The 19,683-nt window shown below is 46.0% G+C and overlaps 1 protein-coding gene across 2 annotated transcripts in view; it reads left to right on the forward strand.

The window, feature by feature from the left end:
- LOC139468152 (cyclin-dependent kinase-like 4) overlaps positions 1–19,683 on the forward strand; it is a 493,691-nt gene that overhangs the window by 72,267 nt on the left and 401,741 nt on the right. For both annotated transcript variants that reach the window (XM_071249926.1, XM_071249927.1), the window contains exon 3: positions 7,987–8,181. In XM_071249926.1, coding sequence (XP_071106027.1) covers positions 7,987–8,181 — 195 coding nt within the window. The remainder of the gene's footprint in view (positions 1–7,986; positions 8,182–19,683) is intronic.

The following is a 19,683-nucleotide window of genomic DNA, read 5'->3' on the forward strand; positions in this document are numbered from 1 at the left end:
TTTCTCAAAATTGCCTTTTCCTGCAGATCATTAAGCTGTCCGCTTTGTATTTCTTCAGTTTTGAGCTGCTGCAATTTGTTTTCTCAACCAGGTACTTATGACAGTGTTTGTTTTGGGAATTTGACAAGAACTATTATCTTAGTCCAGGGTCTCTATCCCACATCAACTTTTGGGTGACATTCATATAAGCTACGGGTCACTGGCGGTCAAAGTATGAAACATGGTTCAAATTTCACAAAATTTTGTTTTGATTCATGAAAAATCAAAGCATGGTCATTCACTCATCGAATAACTTATAGTTTTACAAAGTAAGTACTGGAAGTGTGATATGGTGATTTCATATGTGTAAGCACTGACAAAAACAGAGTTTTCATGGAATTACAGATCCCCAGGTTCAATATCTTACTGTTGCATATACATCAGGTGGAAATGGTTAAAGAATCACAATGTACACAACAAGACGGAACAACTTTCCTATGATTCTTCCCCAATTTCTGCCAAATCCAGGTTGTGAACAACTTGTATGCCAGGGGTGGATAGATTCTAAAATGCAGATAGATCCATATAGATGAAGCAACTTCATATACTATATACATATACAAGTTATATAATACAACTATATACATACGTTCGACAACTTTTTGAGAACTTTTTTATGTAAATATATGTAATGGTACCATGTTGATAATTCAATAATGACAAATAACTGTTTTCAAATTTTATCACATTGACATGGTCACTGTTGGTTTGCATACAAATTGAAATACAGTGGACTCATTTCAATATAAATAATGTACTCAAATAACCTTACAAGTTGTTCAAATAACCTGTCCTGTCAATAAATATGGGTGGTTTTGGAGATTTTTTTCACTTGTCAGAATTGTTCTTTTACACGACAGATTGGCAACAATTTGAAAGATTGTCTTGAATAAACAACTGAAGATTTATATCATTGATGAATCAAGTGTTCCTACAAAAGTTGTAATTGGATATAACATAAATCTGCAGGAATGTACTTTTTGAACATATGTGTTTTAATTACAGATCCATTGTTGTCTGGAAATAAACCAAAAACGAATGATAAATGAAACTGATTTCAAACACTAAACACATCATTATAGTCGTCTGTTTCAAATCGGGCCAAAATAGCCAAGGAAGAAGATCACTCCAAAGACGCGTAAGAGGAAATCTAGACTTTGTTCAGCTTCAGACAATCCATACCCCGCAACCAGACCAGACGCCTTGGTTCACTCAGATGCAGATCCATGTTGCATGTGTAGATCCATGTCAGTCATTGTCAAATCAGTCTCATATTGGGAGCCATAATGGAAGGTTTTCGGGTTCAGGGCGTCATGACTGCATGAGTCTGGGACCTGTGACTCAGCTGATGTTTGGAAGGCCATGTTTAACCGGACATGGACCCAGGGGAGAGTGAGGGATACTTCTACTCCAATGGTTCGTCAGCCATGAACCTAGATGAGAGGCAACCAAGTGATTATGAACCAGGACACTTGTTTCCTGAACTTATTGAGGAACTCTTACCGTCTCATGCCAGATTTTTAAAACTCAACATGCCAACTGATAAGCAGATTTCAAATTTTTAAACTTATCCTATCTCAATCTATGCATTTCTTCTTATTCTTCAATCTTGGTGTGGAAACGTCCTAAAACAAAGTTTCCAGCTTCAAAAATGCAATCACCCCAACACATGCCATACATCACAAGTCACCTCTGTGATCATGGGTCACACACCACTGTAATCCCATGCGACACGACCCCTGCGATCAGATCACCTAACATATCCAGCCGCCTCATTCTCAATTCTATGGTTTGATGTCAAGACCTCTCTTGAGCAGAGAATTGTTTATTTTGCTTTTTTTAACAAGTTAAATCCAAGAAAACGACGTATTTGTTGTGATTGTCATGGGGTATATGAGATTGCAACAGGATGTGAACACTGAACAGTGTGCTAACATGTCTGAATCGGATTTCAAAATTTACCTTCGCAAGAGTTCTAAACGGTCGGCTGATCGTTGGTTCAAGGCGTCTAAGGATTCCGAGCACAGTCTTTCCTCCGCGAAGAAACACAAGCGACTTGTGTTATCTTATGTGACTGTGTCTTCATCTTCTTGCAAGAAAAAAGGAAATAAATCTACTAAATCGGCAACAGTTACATCGCTTTCTGTTGAGAAAGATTTGCTATCGTTTTTGAATGCTGACGTTCCCGCCTTTGAATGGACCACACTACTTGCATGTGACAGCTCACTGTCTCCTACAGTCATCCCGCTTTCAACTGACCACCGGACTGTACTGTCCTCTGAGCCTTCCCCCCATATTTTGAAGATGGATGTCTCCCTTGACCAAACATTGGGAAAGTCTAAACAGCCAGCAGAGGGGTGCCTTCAAATGGCGATAGCCCATGAGAAAGAAAATCGAAAAAGAGGAACCAGTGTTCACTGACAGACGACGGAGCTTCCAATACAGTATCGTCATCCTTCATTGTATCATGAGCTATCAAGGGATCGACAGATCAACTGGTCAACGGACCGGCGGCTCGAGAGATGACCGTGCTTATCCATTATTGGCACTGTCCTGTTCATCAACGCTACCTCAACAGATCAACACATCGATACATCGATATGTCATCCGATCGTGAAATAGACCGTTCGTACGAGTTCAACTGCCTGACACACAGATCATCATTAATCACAACATCATCATTCTTCCACTGCTCTTTAGATCGACGACATTCAAGGGAACATCGGAGGGGTGATGTTCGTCGTAGCTCCCGGACCCATCCATGTTCTGCCTCTTCTACTTGTAATTATCAGGACTATAGTGCTGGAGACCATCATATCACATCGGATCATCGTGCTTCTCTAGTTCATCCTCGGTCTCCTTGGGATCAACGTCGTCAGGGATCTAGATTCAGTTCCGAATCTGGATCTTTTGCTTCCTTCCGCCGCCGTAGGGACAAGTTACAACCCCTTCGTTTCATCTACTCAGACACTGGAACCTATGGTATGTTCTGCATTTCATTGGCCCCAGATTTGGATGGCGACATTCATAATATCGCTCCCAAGCGTTCTACATTTTTTGCTATTGTGGAGGATAAGGATTTAGCTCATGTTGACCCGACTGTCCGCACACTTCCCCTCCTATCAACTATCTTCTCCACAACAGAAGATGTCACCATGTCCTTTGCTCGGAAGAGGCCCATATTCGTGGGGCCATGACCTTTGTCCACGACAACTTTCAGACTGTAATGTACCTCTTGTCCCATTGTATGGGTTCCCTTACTACCTTATGTCGCCGCGGTATACTCCAGTAGTGCCCTTGGGAGGACCGTTTTAAGGCAGGATTGTATCAACTCCCTTGGTCTTCTCCCTTCCTGTTCGCCAATACGATTCACACTGTCGCGCAGGACATCGCTAAGGACACCCAGCTGCAAGTTTCCGTTGACCTCCTCAAACTCCATATTGAGGATCAGCAGCTCCTTCATTGTCAATCTCAGTACGTCCCAGCCCAGAAGGAAGTGCGTGAGGCCTACAGCAATTGATGTGGTTCCTTTCGTGTCAAGGGCTTTCGTGGATGTGGCAACCGTGGGACCAGATCCACCTCTTCAAGGACTGTGTCCTTCACTACTGGATTGCCCTCGGGTGAGTCAACCAAGCTGGTTGACTCCTCCTGCTATTGACTTGGCTCATAATTGGCACGACTGGGTCCTTCTGCCCTCAGCCACCCAGCTGTTCCACACTCCTGTAGGTGGAAGACTTTTTTTGCAGCCAACTGGACTCTGCTGGATGACCCCTTTGTGACAAAGATTTTTACCGATGGGTACAGACCCCCGTTAACGTCTCCACCTCCGGTCACTCTTTATCCAAGGCACAAGGTCTACGCTGCCTGTCAGATGGTTGTGAAACATGCAATAGAATGTCTTGGTCCCGCCCTTTCTGTTCCAAGGACAGTGGCAAGATGTGGTTGATCTTCAACATGATGGACTTCCACTCTCAATACCTGGAGCCTCCGCCACACTTCCGCATGATTTCCATCTCCTTACTACGCACAATCATTCATGCAGGCAACTTCATGGTCAGCCTCGACCTTCAGGACACCTATCTCTTTGCCCCCATTCACCGCAGTCATTGTCGATACCTTTGCTTGTGCTCTCGTTTGGAATTTCTATGGCCCCATGGTTATTCACACGTCTCATGAAACCAGTCACTCGGTTCCTGCATTGCCGAGGCATTGTTTTCGAGGCTCACATAGACGACTGTATCCAGGCTCATGCCATCTCAGCAATGCTGGTGACACATCTAGAATTTACAAGGAAGCTACTTCATCAACTAGGCTGGTTGATCAATGTGTCCAAGTCGGAGATGACTCAGTGTCTCCAATTTATCGGTGCCCTTTTCGACACTCAGGGGGGAAAGGTGTTTGTTCCTCCAGACAGGTGGGCAAAGATACAGCGATATGTACCATTGGCTCTCAGACAGCTGTTACTTCTCTGGCAGTGGCAAGAACCCCTTGTACTTTTGATGTCAGCACATGCCCTCACCTTGCAGGGTCAATTACACCTATGACCACTTCATTGCCATCCGGCCCTTCCCCATGAAGGATGACTGTGAGATCCAGATTCGCCTCCTGTTGACCCTCCACCATCACTTTCGGTAGTGGCTTCGACGGAGTCTACTTGCTGACTTTGTACAGGAACACCACCTCCTCGTCGACGCCTCCACAGTCGGTTGGGGCGCTCACCTTCACAATCAACATACTGCGGGACGTTTGTCAAGTGCCGACAGGAGAATACATATCAACAATCTAGAGTTCAAAGCTGTCATTCTCGCCATCACTCATTGGGCGGATCTTCTTCAATCATCACCAGTCATAATCCAATCAGACAATGCGTCCGTCGTCTGGTACATCAACAAGATGGGGTCAACCAAATCTGCCTCCCTCCTCAGAACGACATTCCAGTTCTTCACCCTCGTTGACTCCCTTCACATCCAGGTTAGGGCTAGACAAATTCCAGGGATCCAGAATGTGAGAGTGGATGCATTATCCCACCCCAATTAACCATCACCGGCAGAATGGCGACTCCACCCTCAAGTCTTTCGCTGGATCTGCCACCTTTTTTTATCTCCAGGCCTTGGCCTATTTGCAACACGCCTTAAAAACCAGTTGCCGAGATTCATATCTCCCATACCAGTCTCCACGCTGACTCATATCCTCTGACTGGCCTCCTTCCTCGGATCCTGCAGAAGGTTACGACCACCAAATATCCTCAACTTCTTTTGTTAGCGCCATTTTGCCCAGTGAGAAGTTGGTTCACCGAAAAAAAGTTCACACGATATGAACATTTTTGTGTGAAATTGATCGTGTAAACTTTTGCCGGAACTACATTCCGGGGTTTGCCCCAATTCTTGATAGGTGTTTACGATCAACTCGTTTTTCTAGTTTCTTTTTAATCCCTGCATTTATCAGCAATATAATTAAGTATTTTTACCTTGTCTTTCATTTCATCTGACTTATAAATAAATAAATGCTTTGGTTCTGGTGTTTGATGCCTTGTCTTTCATTTCACCTGACTTATAAAAAAGTAAATGCTTTGATTCTGGTGTTTGATGTTGTCTAGCTGCTACATGAAACAAAATGGATTGTCTTTACGGTGATTTGGATATGGAATGGCTATCTTTCAATGCTAAGTGAAGAAAGTTAATCCTGTAAAATTACCGAGGTGAACAAAATTGATTTATTGAGCGATATTGACTTTGATGCCTTATTTTCGGAAATGACAGGAATCTAGCAACAATGAGTGAGTGAGTGAGTTGAGTTTAATGCCCCTTTTAACAGTATTCCAGTCATATCACGGCGTGCTAGCAACAATGAAAACAATGTCATACCCTACTCAGATGTGGCCACTGAAACAGAGCAAAAGCGACTGCTCCTGATCAATCCCAAACTAAAACCTGATTCAATACCGTATCAAGAGAAAAAAATCAAAGATTTTGAGAAACCATAAAACATAAAAGGTAAGGAAAGAAACTTATATTTAAAAAAAACTTGCCTACCTGTTTTACCATTTGCTCATCGGAGAAGAGGAAATATCCGTAGACGGAATTAGAAATCTACTATTCCGGTTTCTGAGTTGGCCGAAATTCTCTGTGCATTCTAGGCCGAGAAGCGGTGGCACATGAGGAGTGACGGGGCACAATAATGAAGCTGGCATCAGGTCATACAGTAGGTCCATCTCAGGTGACAAGAAACACTAGCTAAGCAAAGTATAACAGCACACGCAACAAATCCCAAACTCTAAATATAACATGCCCTGACGTTGAAAATTAACACAAAACACTCAAGTTTCAGAGAACTCGGTTCAGTCCCCACCAGACCATTCCGCATCATCCGAATTGGTTTGCGATTATCCAAACACAAGGAACACATTCATAAATCGGTGACATTTTGCTAGTGCCATGAGAGGGTTCACACGTCAGGGTGTTTTCCATAACTGCTCCATAAACGTCATTTTCAACAGCAGTAAGTATAAATTTCATCCTCATGCTCGAGTTCGACTCGAAATAAGTAAATATATAAATCCACACTTGAAGGTTGACCTCGCCTCGGTGCATCGAGGTCATGTTTATATTTTTGTTAACCTTCCTGTAACCTATTTTCAAGATTTGATTCATCCCAAATATTGTTTGTAAATTTGATACAATGTAATTCTTTTCTGTGGAAGACAAACATGTTTTTATTGTAAATGTAGGGATATGCCCTTGTGATGTGCTTCATTCCGATTCACCTTATGGACAGGGGTATATGTGATATTCTTTAAGGATGATTTGTAGCACTTGAACTAGCCCTAGGCTGTTGCTGCCTCCGTCGAATAAATATTGAAGAACGACATTCTGTGTTCCGTCTTGTATTTATTGTCATACAAACATTGGTGGTACATCCGGTAAAACAGGGGGTCCCAACGGCTAGGTCGCCAAGGGAGATTACTCTAATACGTTATACACCATCACAGCCGCTAATGGCATAATGCAGTACGATAACAGTACAGTATATAAATTAGCATTGATTTTTAAGGCTTGTACAGGGGGGTTGCCTTATAGGCAGGTCTGCTTTATAGAAGGCGATATATGGTAAGACAAGAAGTGTACCCTTCCTCTTTGAGCTGGCTAGAGATACGAGACTTTCTGTGTTAAAGCTGTGTTGCATTGGCTATGTGTTTTCCCATAAGGGATGTTGTTGACCAGAAGTGTCATAACTTTGTTATTAAGGTAGCTAGAAGCATTATGTTTAGGATGGGGAAAGTTTGAGGCATTTGGGAAATGGCCTTGATTGGACTGTTTTTGCATGTAATGCAAACACATTTCTGGTTGTATGTGATATCCTCCATGTTGCCCTGGCCGAGGACTGCATTTGTAGTCTTTGGTGCACACTTGTGGGTTCAAATCCGCCTGGCGACACGTTTCCTTTGAGAAAATTGTTTTGTAATCAGTGGGAATGTAAGGTGTAAAATAGTAGTTCCGTCATAGCCAAGTGGTGTTAAACTTACAATTTAGGTAGTTAATGCCTGGTCAAAGATAAAGTAGCCATGGTTTACAAGTTTGTTTTTAAGGTAGCTACAGGCATGGAACTCTCTAGATAACACTTCTACTGCACTCAGCTTAGCTTTCTGAAAATGGAAGTGATGTAATCAAATCAGAAGTGTTTATAACTTAGTTATAAGGTAACTTGAGGGTAGCAATTATATTGCAATGGACATGCTGGATCATTGTAAGGCATTAGGCATCAAAGATTGATACAGATCGATATTGGTTTGGTCGACTGTCACCTGATTTGATTTGATTTGATTTGATCTGATAAATGAACAATTATAAAAGTAAATATTTATGTCTTGTTTGCTATCAAGAAGGAAGAACTATTGTTCAATCTGATCTGTATGTGTTCTGCAGAAGACATTTATGTTTGTATTTTCAGCAACTTCGCCATGATCATCTAGTGAATCTTATAGAAGTGTTCCGGAGAAAGAAAAGACTCTACCTTGTTTTTGAATTTGTTGATCATACAGTTCTTGATGAACTGGAAAAATGCCCAAATGGACTTGATGAAAATACTGTTCGCAAAATTTTATTCCAAGTTCTGAAAGGAATCGAATTTTGCCACACACATAATGTAAGTATAGAAAGAACATTTTGTAGGTACATTAGAACATATTTTTAGCTCACCAGACTGAAAGTCAAATGAGCTTATGTTGTGTGAACTGTTCATCATTGTGGTTGTCTGTCCGTTGTAATTCCCTTGGTTTGAAAAACAGATATAGCAATGATATCTGTTCATCCATCTGTCTGTTGTCTGTTTCCAGAGCAGAACTTCTGAACTGTCGAATATGTCTTGTTGCAACTTGCTGTACAGATCAGTCTGGTGGTGAACAAGTGCCTTTTTATATATTTCAGATTTTCATTTTTTATAACTTTTTATTATATCTGGCATTACTACCTTAATGCTTCTACTGCTGTTCTTTTGTCTTAGGAGGCGAAGCTCTGAGAGGTCCTGGCTACAGAAATTGATGTACCCACCAGTTGTGTGGCTTCCTTCCTCTTACAGCTACCATGTGACCAGAAGTGGCGAGGTCATGTATAATCACATCACTAGTCATCGGACTGACAAACCAGAATGGATCCTTTGCCTATCACGTTGACAATCCCTAAGTACACTGCAATCATCACTAATGGAGCAGTGCCTCTCCTCCCCACCATCATCTATTGCTTTTACTGTAAAAGCCCACTGTGTCCCCATCTACGATCACCTCTTTGTCACCGACACGTCCAGTGTTGCTGCCTCACATGCCTCCGGGTTTTGGCCCATTCCCTACACTGTATTTGGATTCGCCAGGGTTCATTGTATGCAATCCATGTACCTGTCATCTGTGGCTTAGGTTTCCAGATCCAGATCCTCTCACTCCAGATGTGGGTTCCATAGTCGTTCCCTGCTTCGTCGACAGTACAACTATCATTCTGACTCTTCGACGAGCTCAGTTGGCTTGTCCTTCGAGGTGACGGTGCTTAGACATGCACCTGGGACTTAACCAAGTGCCAGATTGAGTGGTGGACTGGTTGGCCGCGGTTGCTCCCTCCCTGGGTCCAAGTGTGGATAATAGGGAAACTAACTGGTTTTCATCTACATCCATCCGGATCCCATGCTCACAGATTTGATATCGGCTTTGGAGGATATTTCTCCAAACTGTCCCTCCCTCCGGCTTATAAGGTGCGTTCGAGGCCGCAGACAATGCTCATACTCTGGACGATCATTAACATCACATGTCAGGTTCTTCTAGGCTGACCCATCTGCGTATGCCCCTTACTCGGCTCACTTTTGTTGAGGCGGAAATTCAGTGGTCACTCAAGCCCTTATCTGTCTTGGACTCATCTGCCAGAGTCATTGATCAGGATCTTACAGAGGACAATCCTAATAGAGTTGTTCATTTACGGACTATAATGTCATTTAAAAAACGTCAAATCAACCATCTACGTAATCATCTCCGGGTGGCCTTGGGGGAGATTACCACCACCTTGTGCCTCGGTTATCTCACCGAGTCATGTGGTTATACGAGACCTCGGCACCTGGAGAGGAAGGAAGCCACACAACTGGTGGGTACAACAATTTCCGTCTCCTGAGTCAAAAGAACAGCAGTTGTTACTAATTTCTCTTGGTTGGACTTACCGTAATCAACATAATAAATGCCCAGGACTCTCTCAAAATTAGAAATAGGGGGCTCTTATTAGAATATAATTTGGTGAGAAAAAAAGAGAGTTGAAAGATTTAAATTTCGTGGTTTATGCTGACAGCCTGAAATGATACAAAAGAAAAATCTGTGTGTATTATACACGACAGATATATTTTGATTGCCCACAATTAAGGGTGCATATAACACAAGAGTGCATATTATACACGAATAAGTAAGTCTTGTGTACATTGATCAATTGGAAGGGGTGCTAATTGGGATTGTTCACTAGCCAATATATTAGCAAATATCACCGTGGGCGATTATTAGAGCGGGGCGCTTATTATGTCGAATACGGTATACTGTAAATGAGGGTAGTGGTCGTTTCCGGAGCAGAACTCCAAAACTGTTAAATTATTCTGGATGAAACTTGATACACAGATCAGACTAGTGGTGAATTTATGCCTTTTGATGATTTGATATATTGATATTTTCTTTACTTGACTGAAGGTAGCCAATAGACCTCTTTTGATATTTATGCATGACCCCAAGGTCAAACTCCAAAATGAGGTTTTACCCGCATGGCGGCAAAGCAAACACTCGGAAGTGATTTATCGCTTGTCTCGCATGTGTCGTTCAGCTTCGTCAAGAATTTTGTTCAAAGCCAATCTAAGAGCGTATTGAGTTCCCAGTTCCCAAGAGATTCCAGTATAACATTGATGGGCTCATCAACAGTATTAAAAGTAGGTATATTGTGATTTTACACTAAATAACAGTGACCAGTTTGACAGGTCACCTTTCATGTCATTTATGCTGTTGTTTTTAACTGAAGTTTATGGGCGTAACATGAATTGGCTAAGACAGACATAATGACTGATATTCAGCCCTTTAAATATGTGCAAGCCCTATATTATATGTTCTTTTCATAGTTGAATATGTGTATATGGTAATTATTATATTTCCAGCATTGACTCAATCTATGGGGAAGAACGAAACCTCACATAACTTAGTGGTAAGGAATATTTCGTATGTTAAATTAATCAAATTAATGGGTTTGAATTAATGGGTATGAGATTACATTAAACTGCTACAATAATTCTGGGTAACTGACCATGCAGATTATCCTGTAAATGTGAATTATATAAAAGATATTTTTTGAAAAGTCAAAGTGACACGGCACAATGTTTTAAATGTTTAATTAGTGGAACACTTATTAAACTGCATTCATACAATTGACATCTGTATGTATTTCTTCACAACTTCAATGTATTTTCAGATTTTTTTTACTAAAGATTCTGGAGTGAGGGTTTCTGCAACAAACTGTTCGTGTGCCATCATACAGAGCCAGTGCTGTGGACATCAGTTTAAATACAATGTGTGTACATTGTGTGATAAAATATTTGCGTCTCAAACGATTTGACACTTTTATCTCTCACAGGCACTTTTAGAACAATCGCAAGGGAAACTAGATTCAAGCAACTGTCCACAGCTGTTTGATGGTTATGCAAATTCTGAACTCTCAAAGATGCTATGGTTTGTATTTCTCCTATTTATTCAGCTGAAAACTGACCACAGTTAAATAGGAAAGGGGGAATATTGAGACTACTTCTTGTGTGCAAAGTAGTAGCAATAGTAAGGCCTTGGTCTGCCCTCACACTATCACCAGGTTGAACAAGTGCAAGAAAAATACCAAACAGCTTAGTCATCTCAACATCAGACATACCACCTGTAGACAAACTTGATACAAATTCCACAGCATCATGAGGGGCTACACCAATCAGGCTTTAGAATGGGCAGCTAGTTTTGTAATGAGTATAAAACATTAAGTTGAGGACAAAGGCAGATGGGATTTGAATTTTTATTTCAGTGCAGTCAACAGCATGGTCCTGGGTATCATTATAGGGATATTTCACTTATCCTGCACTACTCCTTAATGCATATTACTGCTTGTTTCTTGACAGAGAAAAGGGCTGTGTGAGGGTGTTTGCTTGAAGAAGTTGCTCCAACTAGCTGAGAGGCCTGCCCATCACGCAGCTCCCACGTGACCAAGGGAAGTGACGTCATGGATCCTCACATTACTCTTGTCACTTGATGAGAGAAGACCTGTTCTTTTTTGCTGTAACATAAAACTGATTCAAACGCTCACGTGTTTGCTATCTGAGTTGATTTTGTTTTGTCTTTGTGTTGTGCCTAAGGTTTGTATTTTGTACATTCTATGTTTGATAAACATGTGCATAACTTTATTAGACACTTACTGGCGTTTTCTCAAAAGAAAACATAAGGCCAGGTGTCTTGTTGCTCCAAGTAGCCATCTTGAATATTTTGCGTAGCCAGCAGTTTGTGAACTGGTTTGTGATCTATATTCTTTTGCTTGGTACTCCACGATTAGCATATCCTCGCAAGTATTGTTTGTTTTGTTGTATGTTGTCTTACGTTTGTCGTAATATTTGTTTCATGAACCCACACAGTGGGATAAACAAATTATAGCATACATTATCGGGCGGGGACGCATTGTGATTTTATACTGCTTCGTTGCAGATATCATGCCCTCCTGCTCAAAGTGCCGGCGTAATATGTCGGCGTGGGATCCCCACCCCCTGTGCCTTAATTGTACATCTCAATGCCTCCAGGGTCACCGATGTAAAGACTGTTTGCTGCTTTCACCCACAGCTTTCAGTACCTCAGTGTGTGTAAAAAACGCAGAACACAGCAGGCCAGGAAACAACGGCGCATGATGTCAGACTACTCCGAGGTTTCGCATTCTAGGTTACACACAACCAAATGTTTTCCCATAGACTTCTATAGTAACGTTATATTTTTTTAAAAAATAACTCAGCATTCAACAGCTATTACCTGTATGTGTGTGCACAATTTGGCCTTAGAGCAGCAATAAAAACATAAAAAATGACTAGCTTAGCCAGCTCCTTTTCCGAGTACAGGAAGGTAAACAGACCACCCCCAGTTTCGCACCAAATATCACCTCCTTGAAAATAGCTGTGGTCACATTCAGCATAAGTCATCATATTGAAAAAGTACTAAATATAGAAAAACATGGTCAGTTTTAATAACTGAATGGATGTACATTTGAAAGACATTACAGAATATCCTCCAATCACAGCCTGCAGATATCTCTCGATCTGCACGCTGAAGACCCGGGTTCGATTCCCGACATGGGTACAATGTGTGAAGCCCATTTCTGGTGTCCCCCGCCGTGATATTGCTGGAATATTGCTAAAAGCGGCGTAAAACCGTACTCAGTCAGTCAGTCTCGATCTGCACTGAAGGCTCCCTACGAAAACCGCACTGTCCCAATTGGTTCTGATTTGGTGTAGTAGAACCTCTAGATCGGCTATCTCAGATGACCATCCCCCGACCTCAACTGCTACCTTGATGTCGGACCCCATGGTTGTAGTCTCTATCCAGAGCACTTTGACAACCACGACAGCGTCTATCTTTACGGCGGTGACCACAGTGACGCCCAGCGTGGCACTCGCGTACCAGACGGTGCCTATACTATCCCCCGAACAGACGCTCGGTCTCCAACAGGCGCCCCCGCCTACGGCACAGACGCTCGGTCTCCCACAGGCGCCCCTGCCTATGGCACTGACACCCATGATAGACGCCTCCCTCCTCCAATACATTCAGTACTCACAGGCCAGACAGCCGTCGACGCCAGCGCCTTTATTGACGCCTCTACAAGCGCCTCCGCAGACGCCTCTACTAGCACCTTTACAGATAGCGCCTATCCTTAAACAGTGCTGATACAGACGCCTATACAGACGCCAGGACATTGTCGGACGCCTATACAGACGCCGGTGCCTCGTCGGACGCCTATACAGATGCCTTTACAAAAGCACAGTCTACAGCATCCATAAAGGCATCTATCCTGGGGTCTCGGGTTGCGCCTATCCTGGCGCCTCTCCCAAGTGCGCCTCTACAGACGCAAACCCAGGACAACTGCCCAGACAGAGGATTAGCTATTCCTTGATGTGCTTGTGGCTACCTGCTCATTCTACAGGCCTATGAGATCGTCAGCACATGGTCAGTTTTAATAACTGGATGGATGTACATTTGAAAGACATTACAGAATATCCTCCAATCACAGCCTGCAGATATCTCTCGATCTGCACTGAAGGCTCCCTACGAAAACCGCACTGTCCCAATTGGTTCTGATTTGGTGTAGTAGAACCTCTAGATCGGCTATCTCAGATGACCATCCCCCGACCTCAACTGCTACCTTGATGTCGGACCCCATGGTTGTAGTCTCTATCCAGAGCACTTTGACAACCACGACAGCGTCTATCTTTACGGCGGTGACCACAGTGACGCCCAGCGTGGCACTCGCGTACCAGACGGTGCCTATACTATCCCCCGGACAGACGCTCGGTCTCCCACAGGCGCCCCCGCCTACGGCACAGACGCTCGGTCTCCCACAGGCGCCCCTGCCTATGGCACTGACACCCATGATAGACGCCTCCCTCCTCCAATACATTCAGTACTCACAGGCCAGACAGCCGTCGACGACAGCGCCTTTATTGACGCCTCTACAAGCGCCTCCGCAGACGCCTCTACTAGCACCTTTACAGATAGCGCCTATCCTTAAACAGCGCTGATACAGACGCCTATACAGACGCCAGGACATTGTCGGACGCCTATACAGACGCCGGTGCCTCGTCGGACGCCTATACAGATGCCTTTACAAAAGCACAGTCTACAGCATCCATAAAGGCGTCTATCCTGGGGTCTCGGGTTGCGCCTATCCTGGCGCCTCTCCAAAGTGCGCCTCTACAGACGCAAACCCAGGACAACTGCCCAGACAGAGGATTAGCTATTCCTTGATGTGCTTGTGGCTACCTGCTCATTCTACAGGCCTATGAGATCGTCAGCACATGGTCAGTTTTAATAACTGGATGGATGTACATTTGAAAGACATTTCAGAATATCCTCCAATCACAGCCTGCAGATATCTCTCGATCTGCACTGAAGGCTCCCTACGAAAACCGCACTGTCCCAATTGGTTCTGATTTGGTGTAGTAGAACCTCTAGATCGGCTATCTCAGATGACCATCCCCCGACCTCAACTGCTACCTTGATGTCGGACCCCATGGTTGTAGTCTCTATCCAGAGCACTTTGACAACCACGACAGCGTCTATCTTTACGGCGGTGACCACAGTGACGCCCAGCGTGGCACTCGCGTACCAGACGGTGCCTATACTATCCCCCGGACAGACGCTCGGTCTCCCACAGGCGCCCCCGCCTACGGCACAGACGCTCGGTCTCCCACAGGCGCCCCTGCCTATGGCACTGACACCCATGATAGACGCCTCCCTCCTCCAATACATTCAGTACTCACAGGCCAGACAGCCGTCGACGACAGCGCCTTTATTGACGCCTCTACAAGCGCCTCCGCAGACGCCTCTACTAGCACCTTTACAGATAGCGCCTATCCTTAAACAGCGCTGATACAGACGCCTATACAGACGCCAGGACATTGTCGGACGCCTATACAGACGCCGGTGCCTCGTCGGACGCCTATACAGATGCCTTTACAAAAGCACAGTCTACAGCATCCATAAAGGCGTCTATCCTGGGGTCTCGGGTTGCGCCTATCCTGGCGCCTCTCCAAAGTGCGCCTCTACAGACGCAAACCCAGGACAACTGCCCAGACAGAGGATTAGCTATTCCTTGATGTGCTTGTGGCTACCTGCTCATTCTACAGGCCTATGAGATCGTCAGCACATGGTCAGTTTTAATAACTGGATGGATGTACATTTGAAAGACATTTCAGAATATCCTCCAATCACAGCCTGCAGATATCTCTCGATCTGCACTGAAGGCTCCCTACGAAAACCGCACTGTCCCAATTGGTTCTGATTTGGTGTAGTAGAACCTCTAGATCGGCTATCTCAGATGACCATCCCCCGACCTCAACTGCTACCTTGATGTCGGACCCCATGGTTGTAGTCTCTATCCAGAGCACTTTGACAACCACGACAGCGTCTATCTTTACGGCGGTGACCACAGTGACGCCCAGCGTGGCACTCGCGTACCAGACGGTGCCTATACTATCCCCCGGACAGACGCTCGGTCTCCCACAGGCGCCCCCGCCTACGGCACAGACGCTCGGTCTCCCACAGGCGCCCCTGCCTATGGCACTGACACCCATGATAGACGCCTCCCTCCTCCAATACATTCAGTACTCACAGGCCAGACAGCCGTCGACGACAGCGCCTTTATTGACGCCTCTACAAGCGCCTCCGCAGACGCCTCTACTAGCACCTTTACAGATAGCGCCTATCCTTAAACAGCGCTGATACAGACGCCTATACAGACGCCAGGACATTGTCGGACGCCTATACAGACGCCGGTGCCTCGTCGGACGCCTATACAGATGCCTTTACAAAAGCACAGTCTACAGCATCCATAAAGGCGTCTATCCTGGGGTCTCGGGTTGCGCCTATCCTGGCGCCTCTCCAAAGTGCGCCTCTACAGACGCAAACCCAGGACAACTGCCCAGACAGAGGATTAGCTATTCCTTGATGTGCTTGTGGCTACCTGCTCATTCTACAGGCCTATGAGATCGTCAGCACATGGTCAGTTTTAATAACTGGATGGATGTACATTTGAAAGACATTTCAGAATATCCTCCAATCACAGCCTGCAGATATCTCTCGATCTGCACTGAAGGCTCCCTACGAAAACCGCACTGTCCCAATTGGTTCTGATTTGGTGTAGTAGAACCTCTAGATCGGCTATCTCAGATGACCATCCCCCGACCTCAACTGCTACCTTGATGTCGGACCCCATGGTTGTAGTCTCTATCCAGAGCACTTTGACAACCACGACAGCGTCTATCTTTACGGCGGTGACCACAGTGACGCCCAGCGTGGCACTCGCGTACCAGACGGTGCCTATACTATCCCCCGGACAGACGCTCGGTCTCCCACAGGCGCCCCCGCCTACGGCACAGACGCTCGGTCTCCCACAGGCGCCCCTGCCTATGGCACTGACACCCATGATAGACGCCTCCCTCCTCCAATACATTCAGTACTCACAGGCCAGACAGCCGTCGACGACAGCGCCTTTATTGACGCCTCTACAAGCGCCTCCGCAGACGCCTCTACTAGCACCTTTACAGATAGCGCCTATCCTTAAACAGCGCTGATACAGACGCCTATACAGACGCCAGGACATTGTCGGACGCCTATACAGACGCCGGTGCCTCGTCGGACGCCTATACAGATGCCTTTACAAAAGCACAGTCTACAGCATCCATAAAGGCGTCTATCCTGGGGTCTCGGGTTGCGCCTATCCTGGCGCCTCTCCCAAGTGCGCCTCTACAGACGCAAACCCAGGACAACTGCCCAGACAGAGAATTAGCTATTCCTTGATGTGCTTGTGGCTACCTGCTCATTCTACAGGCCTATGAGATCGTCAGCTCCCCAGGGCCAACTACCTATGGAGACCAGAGCGTTTGCTGGACACTTGATTGGCGTCCATACAACGGCACTCCAACATGGACACTTGATTGGCGTCCATACAACGGCGCTCCAACACTTCCCAAGGTCCTGGAAGCGCCTAACCTTGTGGTGACGGTTTCTGTGGAAATCTCCCACCAATTCTCCTCGTCTATCAACTTTGGTTGAATGTTTCCTGGGAGCAAGCGAACGGACTCTTCCAAGATGTCCCTACCCACAGCGTCTGGTAGTTATTATCTGCACCACAGTTGACAATCACAACCCCATGACCGATTCCCATTGTTCGAAACACTGGACCAGTCGTCACTCTTATCATGGGGATCAACTTGCCCCAACACCGGCAACGTCACAGTTCCTACTCAGTACTCGGACACACCACTGGTCTGTCAACCACAGGGTTCACAGGGGATTTGCCGTGTGTGGAGCTTGAACTAGTCCACTCAGCAAACGGGGTTACAGTTAACTGCGCAGGACGACATACGTGTCATGTGTCAAGAACTACGACTGTAAACATCGTCGGCTGTAATCAGCTGCAAGTCAACCGACCTTATGGGATTCTTGCAGTGTATTTGTACAGACTGGCTTGCATGGTCGCTTATGCGTAACACTGCAACCACTCGACCTAACGCCTGTTGCTGTAGATAAATGTCTCAATCCCGAGTCTCGGCCTTCGCCCGAGACGAGACAGCTCTCAAGACCCTGGCAAGGGTGTAACAGCCAGCCTTTCGCTGAGGTGTCCCAGTCTGGCTCACACCAGGTGCGACGCAACACCCTCCAGCCCTAGTGTCGCGGCACCACCTCAACCTCTCGGGGTAGAGGAAAAGGCGGGGCATCGGGCGCATAACAGTCCCGTCGTGGCCACTCCAACGGAGGTAACGCCGACCGCAGGGATTTCCAGTGAATAGCCAGACAAGCATGACTGGGACTTGCACCCCCAGCCGTCCAAGTTGTCGACACTCCGGTACGTGGGAGACTGGGTCGTTGCTGGCAGAATTGTGAGATCCTGGGGGACCCATATGTCACCAACATCATCCGACATGGGAACAAGCTGGCGCCGCTCACGTCTTTGCCCATAGTCACCTACCCCCCTACTCAACCAACGCTATCTGGCGCATCCACCTTATTCAGGATGACCACCTCAGGCTGCTGTGCTTCCGGATCCAGGCGCAGGATGTATTCATCAGCCTAACTATTGAGGACGCCTATCGACATGTCCCTATACATCCCGACAACCGGGTCCATTACCAATGGGTGGTTCCCCCATTTGGAATTTCCTTGCACCGTGGCTACTCACACACACTGTCGTATGGTGCCTTCGGAACCAAGGAACGACTCACTCGACTTCGCTCCTTCAACATACATTCCGATTTTTTCACCTGGTGGATCATCTGGGGATTCAGTTCCCGATCCACCACATCCCGAGCTGCCGAAACATCCTAGCGGATGCCCTCTCTCGGCCAGGCAAAGTGGCTTCCACAGAGTGGAAACTTCACCCAGATGCCTTTGCTCTTGTTTGTTGAGACCACGGTCTCCCAGACATAGACCTATTCGCCTGGTCGTGCCCTGGTGGCCAGCGAGGGCTTGGTTTGTCGTCCTCTGAGAGCTGTCCGACGTCATCCCACTTGGAGGCCAAATCTGCTGATCCACCCTCACAGCAGACAGCCACACCCAGGACCAGACAGGTTATGTCTTCACGTCTGGTCCATTTACAGAGAGCACTGAACGCCAAAGGCTACTCGACCAGAGCGTCTAGGGCCATCACGATGGCATATCGCCCAACCACCAGGAGCCTCTATGATGACAAGTGGCAATCCTTCGAGAGCTTTTGCAGGGGCAAGCACCTAGACCCCACATCTGCATCGCCTCAATTCCTGGCCGAGTTCATGCTCCATCTGCGTCACAAGTGTAAGCTCAAGGGCAGTACCATCATGACCTACCTTGTGGAGCTCAACTCCGTCCTGGCAGTTCGGGAAGATCGGATGACAGGCTTTGCTCCGCTCATTCAGGCTGGAAGACCAAAAGGCGAAATCTCGTACACCAGCTTGGGGCTTGAATGTCATTCACACCTCGCTGAGAGACGCACCTTTCGAGCCACTCGAAACTTCGTTATTCTACAACCTGACGAAAAAGACAGTCTTCCTACTGGCGCTCGCCACAGAAGCCCATGTCAGTGAGCTACACGCCCTAGACGTCACACTGGTCCGCTTTGAGCAGGGAGCACACGGAGCCGTGCATCTGGGCCTGTGCTGGGACTTCATTGCAAAGAATCAGCTCCCAGGCCAGCCCGATAGATCGTTCCTCATCCTCCCTCTTTCATCGATTGTGGGCCCGGAAGATGAACTAGAGCTCCGTCTATGTCCGGTTCGAGCGCTTCGTTGCTACATCCGATGATCCAAGGAATGCCGTAGACAACAACAACAACAACGCCTCTTTGTACCGGTATCTGCGACCTCGCAAGTGGAAGTCAGCCACAA

This window comes from Haliotis cracherodii, unplaced genomic scaffold, assembly GCF_022045235.1.
Source record: "Haliotis cracherodii isolate W230 unplaced genomic scaffold, xgHalCrac1.p SCAF_2, whole genome shotgun sequence".
Taxonomy (NCBI): Eukaryota; Metazoa; Mollusca; class Gastropoda; order Lepetellida; family Haliotidae; genus Haliotis; species Haliotis cracherodii.